This window comes from Prorops nasuta, unplaced genomic scaffold (genome assembly GCF_024137725.1).
Source record: "Prorops nasuta isolate Cenicafe-Biocafe unplaced genomic scaffold, Cenicafe_Pnas_1.2 PNAS00027, whole genome shotgun sequence".
Taxonomy (NCBI): Eukaryota; Metazoa; Arthropoda; class Insecta; order Hymenoptera; family Bethylidae; genus Prorops; species Prorops nasuta.
In genome coordinates this window covers 2,434,503-2,447,143 of record NW_027116824.1, presented here as the reverse complement: position 1 = coordinate 2,447,143, position 12,641 = coordinate 2,434,503, and the positions used below count along the sequence as shown (strand labels likewise).

Genomic DNA, 12,641 nt, shown 5'->3' with positions numbered 1-12,641 from the left:
GAATTTCTCCCACAGGACGAAGATTCTTTATCACGTCAGTCCTTATCTTTGAATTGGTAAGATTCGGCGACGGATGCATTCGTTTCTTTTTTATTCCAGTCATCTAAACCGTCCTTCCCGTGAGTCTAAATAAATAAGTGTAATTCCAGTAAGAGCATCGACTGATAGTATATGCGGAGAGGATAGTACAGGAATATTTCAATGACACAATCAAACCACTAATATATGCTTAATCTAGTTTCTAAGTAAGAAAAATAACAAAAAAAAGTAAAAGAACACAGCGCTACGATAGAGATCACGTAAATGGAATGTATACGTTGATAAGCTAGACGAGCTACGCTTAACTAAATGTTCCAATTAACCATCAACTCCATGCCAAAATGAGAGTCAAAAATAGTTGTAAATTTGTACAGTGTGAAAGCTCTGGAAGGTAGAAAAAATTGTGGAGTCTGAAGGTTTTATAAAAATTTAAAGCAAACAAGAGAGAGAGAGAGATAGATAGATAGAGAGAGAGAGAGAGAGAGAGGTTGAGCGGAATTGAGGGAGAACGTTGATTGGGATGTGGTTGGTTGGATGAGCATTCGAGAGAAAAAAAATAAAACCAAAGCTACGTCATAATGTGAACTGAAAATATTATTAAAAAGCATTTTACAACAAAAAATAACTAAAAAACAAACAAAAATACGATTTACATTTAAATTAAGAACAATCGGGTTTTATCGTTTAAAAATAATAACATAACAAACCAGTACAAAAAAGAGAGTCGCGAGGGGGAGGGTTCGGGGGGCTAATCGTGTTCATTAATTCTCAATGCAAAAAATAATGGGGTGTTGGGAGGTCTCGTGGCGCGTGATACGCCAACGCACGCGTTGAGATTTTCGTATTTCACTTATAATAATATGTACACACTTATGCACACACGCATACAGTCCGTTCCATTACTTTGGGAGTAGCAGTGCATCGTAGGAATGGGTCGTCTTGCCTTGTTCTCCCGTAAGAAGAGCTGGAAAGTAGCTATCAAAGGGGAAAGGGGTAGTAAAAAAAGAAGAAAAAAAAAAGAAAGAAATCAATCCGCGAAAATTGTATGATAAATGGCTAGCTGGCAAGGGGTTGCCTTCTACAATGAAAACTTCGTACCGCTCGAAGGACGATCGTTAATGATGTTACTCTCTAATGATAATTACGAATCAACACACTCATACGCGATGATTTAAGTGCTAATGGACAGATAGTTGAGCGATCTCGGCTCGAACAGCTGATTGGCCTGTCGCTCAAAGCGCTCTTCTGGTTTCTTTGAAACTCGAAGGGGACGTACCTACCACTATATATACCGATATTTATCATCCGCGCGCCTATCTCGAAGCAGCATTCTCTTATAGCAAGTCTATAGCGTACGTCCCTTTCGTTTTCCCTCCTACTTTGCGCCTTTTAATATCGATCAAACAATTCTCATTGCGAATCGGAAAGAAATTAATCATAGCTGTGCATAGACGCGCGAGTACACGTCGCTTCGCGTTTTCTCCACTCGTGACACGTGCTGCCGCTTCCGTTTTACAGGTCTTCCCGTGATCCGAGTAATAGTAGTAGTAATCCTTGAGAGTTCTACAGTTAAGAAAGATAGCCAACGGAAGGTAAGTACACGCGAGTCCGACACGTTAAAAAGGAACAAAATTCGGTGGAGCTGAAAAACGGAAGCGTGCGAGATGTCGAGATCGGTCGATTCAATCATAATCCTAGGACCTTGTAAATTTCTAACGATCCACCATTCGCCAATTGCCGCGGCCAGCCTCGCACCCCGTTTTCCCACGAGCGACGGCGAATCAACGTCAGAAGTCTCAATTGTTTGTCTTATTATCAAAGTCGTAAAATTGCTGCGCCGTCTTGTGGGTCGGAGCGTCGAATTGCAGGGGCAATTGGCGAACGTATCCTCGCGATGAGTCTGGCATGCGAAAAAATCTCAAGTTCAACTTAAAGGAAAATAGGGTCTACGAGAAAATTCAGTGCGATTAAAGAGTGCGAGTACAGGCAATATATAAATATATAGGTAAACCTTGCGATTATTGGATCTTTCTTAAAAAATAACAAAAACGGTGTCTTTGGAAAATGTGCAAAACTTGCGCGCGGATCTTTCTGGTAAACTGTAGGAACGATTGTCGCGTATTTTCTCGTTTAATCTCCATCGACAATTGAATACTGATGAGGCCCGGAGGTTCTGGACTGGCCTTGCGAGAGGAGCTGTCCACAACTTCCGGGGCATTTTGGGCCAACAATCGTCGTCGTCGTCGTCGTCGTCATCGTCGTCGTCGTCCACCGTCGTCCACGTCGTCGTATCGCAAGAGGACAGCACTTTTCCAAGAAAACTTTGCAGTTTCGAGTGTGGAGCAGAGATCCTTAAGATTCATGATTTCAATTGATTCTCGTCAATGCCGTGCGTTTAAACGCCTACGCGCGTATTTCTCACGCTTACACATGCACGCACACACACACACACACGCACGCACGCACGCACGCACGCACGCACATTCACACACATTCGCGCGCACTAACCGGGAGAATCGCGCGAAGCCAGCTAGCCCCGTGTGAAAGATTCTTCTCTCTGTTTGTCGATCCTGCAAGGCCTCGATATCGCCAATTTTTCGCTCCGGAATGACGAGGCTCATTCTCGTAGTGAGTTGATGAAAATAAAAAATCATAATACAATTATAATAATACATACAATAATACAATATAATAATAATATAATAATAATAATAATAATAATAATAATAATAGAATAATAATAATAGAATAATAATAATAGAATAATATAATAATAATAATAATAATGTAATAATAGTAAACATGCGTGACAACGATTTAAAACCAGGTCACACTGACTCCCAGCTTCAAAGATCGCGTCATCCAACAAAATATATTAATACTATGCGTTCTAATGGAGTAAAACACGAGTGCAATTGATTTTCAAGGTCGGATTTGTCAATAATAAAGATTAGGACGATGAATTTGGTAATTAGAGAATAACGATAATGTTTGGACGATATGTGTTCGTCGTATTGGGAGACGGGGTACGTCGGATGGAGAGGGGGGTGGTGAGCCAACAAAAATTGGCATTGGCAGGCTTCTTCTCGATTGGGCTAGGATGGAAAAAAACTGATGAGAGCACAAAAAAGTGAACACGGAATTTTTCCAGACGGACGAGAAGAAACGAAGGAAATCTTACACGGTACTACGATTCACTACGTCTACGTGCTACGTTTAATACTACTATGAGATTAAAAAAAAAGGTAGGAGAGAAAAAGAAACGAGAAACGTAGTTTTGTGTATTTTTCTCTGTATGTATTTACGTGTGCGCGTGTGTGTATGTGTTTGTATTTGTTGAACCAGGGAGTGTGCGGTGGGGTGAGTGGAAAGAATGAAGAAAGATCGGCAACGAATAGGAGGCAGAGCGCTCGAACTAATTTAGCGTAGGAGTTGATCAGCAATTTTGTTGGGATCTTTTGATTAAATCGGCGCTCTTTCCTACAAATTGGGACAATTTGTGCGTGCGTTTGTAACGGTCCATCAAGTCGAGCTTGGAGCATGCGTCTGCTGTTATCGGTCTCGACGTTCAGTCAGCTTGAGAAAAAAAAAAGCTACGATGAACCCCGAACAATCATCCATTATTTGTTTGGTCATTGATGATAATTCATCTGTCTGCGTGTGTATGTATGACGAGTTCCCCACCTTTTTTATTTCTCACTCCGCGCATATTCACCCCCCTCCCCCCGCTCCCTCTCTCTTTATTTTATTTATATATATATATATAGAAATCTCATTGTCGCTCTCTCGTCGTTATGTCACGGAGGTAACGATCATACCTGCCGATCGTCATGGACAGAAACGAAGAGCTAATAAAAGAGGAATGTGCAAGTGCTCTCCATTTTTTCCTTCTCTTATCTTTGTTTCCTTTTTCCTTCTTTTTTTCATTCAATTGATCAAGTAAAATTAGTCACCCGGCTAAACGCACGCTCCGATTCTCTACGCTCTGGCATTGAAGAATGGAGGAGGAGGAGACAGTGGGAAAGAAAGAGTAGAGTGTGGATCAAGCGAAAAACAAACGAAGCACTGTAAGAATAAAAATTGAAGAGAGGATGTATCGAGTAGACAGAGATAGAAAAAGAGAAGTTGAGAGAGGAGGAGAAAATAAAGAGAAAAAAAAAACAGGAAAGATAGAAGAAAGTCGTTGCTGTCGTACTTGAAATGCACCTCTGGGCGAGCGAATCTCCCTGGGTAGTCGTGATTGGTCGGAAAATAAACGTGAACCATCGGTGACCTTGGTTGCGAGGGTTGATTTTCCAAGGAGGAGAACGATCTCGCGTTTGTTAGGTGGGCGGGACGAGATTAAGAGTCGATCCATCTGAAATTGCGCGCGACCTTGAAGGATTGAACAGTGGGCTGTCGAAGGCCGCGCTCGGCAATCGAACTTAATGGTACGCGCGGCTGTAAAAGAAAAAAATGTGTGCGCGCTGATAGAGAGAGAGCGACGAGGCGAAAAAAGTCTGCGGACTCTCCGAAACTGCTCTCTCAAGGTGGTTCCTGGTCGATGGAAATCGCGCCTGGACTCGATCACGGTCCGAATTTCGACGAAATTCTCACTGCGAGGGAAGAAAGGAGTCCCCGTGTGCGTGAGCGGAGATTTTTCTGGAATGGAGAATGCATGGGATCAGGAATGGGGAGAGGAATTGGGGAGGAAGAGGCTGTGCTGAGGGCTTTTACAATGATGGGTCCTTGAAAAATGGATAATCTGAGAATTGCAGAGTGTTGGTGGTGTGTGGAGCTAGTAGAGGGGATGGGTGCGGTTTTCCGGAAATGGACGAGGACTCGGTCGGAGAGGGGAAAGTGACTAGCGGCGGCAGAGCTCTACAACTAAACAACAACAACAGTATTTTCAGTTATAACAACATTAACAAGTAAGTTTAGTTGCGCCTTGGCGCTTGCGATAGCAATTATTGGCGCCAAACGCGTTTTTAGCGGCTAGGAGCGGTTGCGAGCGGGTTCCGCTGGTTTCGTTCGGCCGGTGTACGCCGGGGTTTTCTTGGAGAACGAGCGTGGCTCGGCTCGCGCACGCAGACACGCACGTTCTCCCTCCCCTCCCTCTCCCTCCCTCTCTCTCTCCCTCCTCTCTCTCTCTCTCTCTCTCTCTCTCTCTCTCTCTCTCTCTCTCTCTCTCTCTCTCTCTCTCTCTCTCTCCTATCTCGTGATCGAGTGGACCTCGAAGTCGCGATGGATTTCGGCTGATCTCGAGTGGTCGAAACTGGTGGTTCGGTAGTGACGATGATGGTAGTGTTGATTGTGTTGGTGGTAGTAGTTGTAATAGTGGCAATGACAATGACGGTGATGACGATGGCGGAGCACAGAAGTGAGCACCAGCAGTGGTTGTTCCGGTGTTAGCGATACTCATGGGCGAGGAGGAGAAGATGGGCGAGTCTAGGTAAAAAAGATGCGAGGATCATCGGCGTCGCGGCGGCGCATCCTCGATGCTCTACATGCCGATCGGTGGAACCTGCACGTAACGGTAGATGTAAAGCCGGTAATCCTTGCTCGCCAGCACGACGGATCCGTCGTCCATGAGGGCAACGTCGAAGCACTGAGCGTGCTTGACCTTGGACTCCAGGGCGGAGACCAGCTGACCCTCCTGAGTGAAGATGGTCAGGTTGAAGTTATTGTGATTGTCGGCGATGAGGATCTCGCCTGCCTTGTTGATGCCCACGCCAATGGGATAGTTGGTGATGCCCTCGCCGCCGATCTGTCTGAGGTACGCACCCTCGTAGTTGAAGACCTTGACGCAGTGCGCCCGGTTGTCGCTTATGAAGATCTCCTGCTTGTCGTTGACCACCACACCGTTCGGGAACTCGAGGTGCTTGGAGCAACCGAATTTCTGGAGAACGTTGCCCGCCTGGTCGAAGATTATCACACGCATGACTTTGCACTCGACTACCACTATGCGACCCTTCGAGTCTACGGTCACGCCGCGCGGATGCTGAAGAATGTTCGCGCCGAATTTCCGCACAAACTGACCGTACTGATTGTAGATCTGTATCTGGTGCGTCGGAGAGCGTTCCGTCACGATTATGTCGCCGCTGGTGCGTACCACGGCGACCCTGTTGGGGTAGAGCAGTTGTCCATCGCGTTTGCCGCACTCGCCGAACTGAAACTTGAATCTACCCTCTTTGTCGAACATCTGGATGCGATGGTTGTTCGTGTCCGCTACTATTATGTCGTTCTGAGCGTTAACGGCGACTCCGGAGGGTTCGGTGAACTGGCCCTCCATCACGCCAAACTCGCCAAACTTGCAGTGGTAGATCATCTTCTGCCGTTTGATCTGAGACTTGAGGGGGAAGATCGAGGCGGCTGACATGAGTTTGGAGGTGAGGTCGAGGACGTTGTCGCCGGGTGCGGCGCTGGTGGCAACCGCCACGCCGGTTGGCATGGGGAAGTGGTCGTTGCTCGTGACCACGGGATAAGCGTCGTTTCCCCCGTTGCTCCACTTCTCGTAGGGGTTCGCGTTCATTCCGTTGAGGTTGAGATCACTGATGGTGGTGGAGAAGGGGCCGAGGCTGTTGGCCGAGCTGAAGCGTTTGGTGATGACGCTGCTGGTGACGTCGAAGCCCGATGGCGAGGTCGACGAGGCGCAGGTTGAATTCGACGAGGAGATGAGTCCGTTGCTGTAGGGTCTGTCGAGCAGGAGTCCACCGAGGGAAGCACCGCCGCCTCCGTTGCCAGCCGCGCTGCTACCGTTGCTGCTGGTCCCGTTGCTGTTCAAGGTCGTTGGTCTGGCTATCGGCGGCTGCTTCCCGATGGTCCCGGCGTTGCTGTCGCTGCTACTTCTCACGTAGCCAAAAGTGTTCCTAACCCCGACCTGAATGGCCTGGTAATTGCTGACGAATTCCAGATCCGCCGTGTGACTGGTGATGTCTGGCGTGTAGCTGAGCAACAATTGCAGTTTCGAGTCGAGGATCTTCTTGACCATCAGCACCTCCGTGACGGTGGTGTGCTTGGTCAGTTTGTCGACAAAGTCGCAAGTCTGTTGAATCTTGTCCGCCATCTCGTTGGCCTTCTGCGTGAGCACGCCCAGAGAGATCTGCTTGGTGGAGAAGACCGACTCCAGTTCTTTCAGCAGCTCCTGTTTCCTCTCCTCCAACATGGATCTGTAGAATTGGAAGGTGTCGTTGATCTCGTTCTGCGCCTTGTGGTACTGGACCTGGAGACGGGCCGCGCCATGGTCGGCGGCCTTGACGGCTGCCCTTACGTCGTTGGCCTTGGCCCTGCACTCCTGCACGGCCCTCGAGACGGCCTCCAACTGCTGAGGACCGACCTCCGATATGTGGGCGCAGTCGTGCAACGGACCAGGGTGATCCGTGATGGTGCACTCTTTGCATACTGGAATGGTGCACGCTCGGCAGAAGTACTTGAGCAACTCGCTCTTGTGTCTCTGGCAGACGAGTACCTTCTCGCCGTTGTTGGTACCACCGTTGATCACGAGGTTGTTCTTCGGCAGCTGATCAGCCGCGCCGGAATTGGTTCCATTCCCGTTCATGGTTGTCTCCAACTTGGATTCCGCTAGGTTGCTGAGTCTGTGTCCTTCGAAGCAGTGCATAAACTGGTGTGCCATAACACAGTTGGGGCAGAGGAAGTTGGCGCAGTCGAAGCAGCGCGCCACTGCGTCGGACTCGGTGGATTTGCAGCCGGTACAGCGGACGCCGGCGGCCTCACCTCCAAGCCGACAACGCGGGCAGGGTGCGTCACCCGGTTTCGATGAGTCCAGGCAGAGGTCGCAGCTGTCAACGTCGCAGATCGCCGAGTCGCTAGCAGGAGGCGAGCTCCCGCTCACCGTAAGCGGCGACAGCGAGGCCAGGGACCCGAGGGAATTCGCGCGCGATTCCAGCGAGGGTGTCGGCGAGGCCATTTTCAGTCAACCGGCATCCCTGCGAACAAAAATTATTCACCAATTACAATCACGCTCCGACATTCCTTCCTGCTACGCGATTCCTCCATCATCGCTCGTAAGCACACGCAACACACATGTACTACATCATATTATATATATATATATTTAACGATAAACGCTACTTTTATCGGCTTTTACTTAAAAAATCCAAAATGGCGCACAGCTTTATTACCCTTAATTCTCGCCTCACTCTCGTAATAATTACAAAGCGACTCGTTAATTCTTTTCTCGGAATCGGGTTGATGACCCAAAGAGATATCAGTTTCTCTTCCAAGCGGTGCGTCTCGAGCTAATTCGTGACGCAAGCTTGGTTGAATCTAAACTATCGTTCTCTCCTGCTGGCTAGGCGGTCCGACTCTGATCTCTCTTCATCGACTGTACATATATGACTCAGTCGTTGAAGCATATCTCTCTGGTGCGCCTCGAGAAAATCTCTCCTACTGTGACGATTTCCTTCTTTGGGAGTCAAGGTCGTCTGACGTAAGAAACTTTCCATGTCAGTCGTTCTCCGCGAACCACTGACGTCACTCGGCACTCGACAACGTCTCCCGGTCGCTCTTTTGCCACCAATTACGATGGAGCGAGTTGGCAAAAACCGTTCAATTTCGTCGGCAGACGTTTAGCCGAGTGAGTATAAAAATGGAAAAGTGATGGTAGCTTCGTGAATGAGGTGCAAAGAATGAGGAGAGCGAGGAGAACGAGATCGAGAGAGGTAGAGGGAGGGAGGGAGGGAGGGAGAGAGAGAGAGAAACCGGCATCCTGCGAGTCCAAGGTCACGAATGCGAAGGTTATCGCACTTCTCCCACCAGTCGAGCGAATTTGCCGAGCTCCACGCGGAGGCGACACGCTCGCTTTTTCCGGGGAGGACAAAGACGAACGAGCGGACTGCGCTGGGTGAGAGCCACGAGTAGGAAGGAGAGGAGAGGAGCGCAAACTCTATCTCTCTCTCTCTATATACAGTGGATGAGAGGCAAGGGGTCGCGAGAGGAGAGAACAAAGAGAATCTCGCCGCTCCAGGAAACGTTCCCGGTGTCTCGCTCGCGTTGCCCCTTCGTGCAGGAATTTCGATCGAGCCCGGAGATAAAAGGTGAACGCTCCTGAGGGAAGTTACTCGTTGCTCTCCCTCGAGGTCGTACAAAAGCTGTACTCGGATCCGCGAATCGCGCGATCGCTCTAAATGCTCCTCGTGCACTCGCTCTTCCAACGCGCACACCGATACAATCCACCCAGTGTCTCCACACGTGTGTGTGAGAGTGTGTAGCAAAGAATACTTTTGCAAAACACGATTGATCCAACGATCCCCCGTGAATACAACGTCCACCCCACGTGCGCCACCCCTCGCGCCCCAGGTAGAGTCGTCACTATACCCCACCCAACTCGATTCGTTCGGTCGAATTTAATCAGGACGAGGATGAAAAAGCTGGCTCGTTGTTGGTGGTCCCAAAAATCGATGGGAAAGCCAATTGTCGCAAAAGGGATATGCGTTTGTTTTTCTTGTCGATTCGAGATACTTTTGTCGCAATGGAAATTGATCCGCTGGCATTTTATTTTCGGGGAATTTGCACGCGGAGTCGACGGTTGAAAGCGGCGAGGCGCTCGCGCTCGCGCGCCCCAGGTTCGACAAACTCGCGTCGGACTTATTTAACAGAGAGCGGTATGCTGCTCGCAGAGAATGAGACATTGGAATGGCGCGGAGGTGGGAGGAGAGTCGATGAATTCCGGCGGAAAATGCGAGGTTAACTGTAGCTTTTGTTTAGCGTTTCCGACAAGCATCAATTATTGTCCGACAAAGGAAAGCTATTCAAGGTTTTTTTGCTTCGTCAGAGATAGTGGTTCTGGCAGCTGCAGCAGATCCTACCCGTTAACGGGCGAGCGTTTTTTCTCTCCATCCATCCATCGATACCAGAGTTCCTATCGTGACGAGTGAGCGTTGTTTCAGAGGTGAATTTAATTAGAGAAAAATCGATGGATACGAGTGTGCGATAAATGTGCGCGAGGCGTTCCGACGAAGAAGATGATCGTAATACGTGCGAGAGTCTTGCAAAGCAGCTCGGGGGAGAGGGTGCAACCCTCGATCGATGCCCGTCGTTCAAGGGTCACGCCGCTTCCCCCCCCCCCTCCCCCTCCTCTACCACCCTATCGCAGCCTTGTACTGGCGAACCAGCGGTAGGGACCAGGACAGCACACGCCGCTCGTCGTTGTGTGCTGCTTCCTCAGCTGCACGACCTTGGACGAGAAAGGTCTCGAAACCAACGCGAAAGTCGTGGGAAGCCCACCCCCCCCCCCCCCCCCACCACCCTCCCTTTCTTCGAAACTTTTTGCTTTCGATGCTCGTCACTCGATCGGGGGTAAAAAAAAATTCTTGTTTTCACAGCTTTTCCACGCTTCGTCGAATTAGCCAGCTGGTCCATCAACGAAACCCAACCTCTCTTTTTTCTCGTTCATCGTTCAGACACCAATCATCCTACTACGTTAATGAATGTACATTCCGACCTTTATTATTTTATTTTTCAGTCAGATCAATTCAAGGTTTGAGCTTCGCTCGAGTATTTGCGAAATTACAATTTTGTATTATTGGTGGATGATCGATTAGCTATTTTCGAGTATTGAGATTTCACAAATTTAACCAGCTACTTTATTAAAACATTGCATACAGTTGTTTGTTTCTGATAGCACTTTTCAGGTTGAAAAGATAATTAGTAAAATTTTATTTTTTGCATTATTTCTAGAGCAATGGATGAACTATTCTCAAATGGTAAGACTTGACAAAATTAACCGACCATCCATCAAAAACTCAATCCTCTTTTTCTCCTTTCCATGGAGGAAAATTCCTGGTAAAGCGTTTAAACTTGATTAAATATTTAACAAAATTATAATTTGGTTCAGTTTCTTCGGGTCAACGAGCTATTCTCAAATAGTAAAATGTAACAAATTAAGCCTGCGAGTGATCCATCAAAAAGCCCAAAGTTCCTCTCCACCTCCACTCCACACAGATAAATCCCGCGTAACGTTTAAGGTTGACAGAACAATTTGCAAAATTGTAATTCGCATTATTATTAGTAGAGTCAACGAGGCACTGCTAAATCGTGGGATTTAATAAATTTAACCAACCGGTGTTAGAAGTGATATCTCTGCTGACCTGCCGCAGCACGATAGTAGTATTTGCGCGTGCATGAAAACGCATACCTATACAGCTGGTATAATTAGCCCAATGTAATTCAGTCGACGAGAGAATTGCAAAACGTTGAATGGAGAAACGTTCAAATGGAAAATATCCGGTCGTGAGTCGTTCGGGATTCAATAAGCTGGGAGGAGGACTCGCGCGTTCCACGATAAACGAAGCAAGTTGCCGCTAGAAATATATTTTGGCAAATGCGAATATTCCCTGTGGTTTGGAGAACGATGAAAAGTCGAGACTTGGAGAAAGGGATGAAATAAACAAACAAAAAAACTAAAGAAATATATAAGAATACAAAGTCGAATGGTGATTAAAAAAGGTTTGTCGAAGATGAGGGAAGGATGTTTTTGGAACGTAGCTTGGTTACTATGGTGCTGCTGAGGGGTGTAAGTTATTCGGACGATGGCGGCGCCATTGCATTTTCGACGAGGGAAGATTGCAACCCGGTTGAATGCACTGTGGGGATGGAAGGGAGTGGGATGGGGGTAGGGGAGGTGGCGAACGACGCGTCTGGTTTCCATGGCGACGCTGCATCGACCGGCGTAACTCTTCTCGGCTGTTCGGCGCGGCGCGGCACCGGCGGCGGTGGTGGTGGTGGCGGCGAACGGGGTGGTTTTGCAGGGTGTAGAAGGGGAGAGGGATCGTGGCTCGGGAGATTCGCGAGGGTCGAGTTCGCTGGGGGCAGGTGGAGGGGCCGAGCAACCCTGGGGAGCGAACGACGACGGCTCGGTGCATCGGCCCCTTCGACGCACGCTCTCTTTTACCAGCTTACGTATTTCCTGCGTGTTTCCAAGCGAACCTGTGCATCTCTCTCTCTATATGTATACATAGACACGTATACGTATATGCATGCACGACGAGCGTCCAGGCCAAACGTAAAGTACCGCAGGGTAGGTCATATACTCGACTCATTTGCCATAATCCAACCCTCGCTCGATAAACTCCTCGTAAACCTAACAACCTCTTACGCTCATTGGAAAAAGCCCCATGACTATCGAGCATTCTCAAGATTTACAACTTTAATAATATAGCGATCTCACGTGTACTCGCAGTGTTTTCAAAAAGAGCCAAGCTTCATGGATTCTATATATGTGTGTGCGACGTATATATGGAATATATTTTGCAATGTCTCGTGGTAATAATTACGAGAGATTGGAAGATTGCGGAATATAATGGGACAAAGTGTTTTAAGGTGAACGTCGGGTTGGGGGTGGAATGCACAGTTTCAATGTCACTGTTGAATTATTTTCCGTGGAGGAGGAGGGGGAGGAGGAGAGAGCGTCGAATCGATAGAGTCTCGGTCTGCTGACGGGCTCTGCCCTTCGGTCGGTCGCATCCCCTCTAGAGCTTTCGTTTCATTAACGTTATTCCGGGCGAGCACGGCCATTGGCCAATCGATAACTGCGGCACACAGGCAGTGTACAACACGCGGAACCAGCGAGACGGCGCACTTTGTTTGCCAGGCCATCGGCCTGC

General features: G+C 48.3%; 1 protein-coding gene across 1 annotated transcript in view; it reads right to left on the bottom strand.

The window, feature by feature from the left end:
* Nucleotides 1-5,284: 5,284 nt before the first annotated feature.
* Nucleotides 5,285-12,641, bottom strand: part of brat (brain tumor) — a 65,837-nt gene continuing 58,480 nt past the window's right edge. The window contains exon 4 of the mRNA XM_066741879.1: nt 5,285-7,964. Within this exon, the coding sequence (XP_066597976.1) occupies nt 5,522-7,945 (2,424 nt within the window). The 5' untranslated portion in view covers nt 7,946-7,964 and the 3' untranslated portion in view covers nt 5,285-5,521. The remainder of the gene's footprint in view (nt 7,965-12,641) is intronic.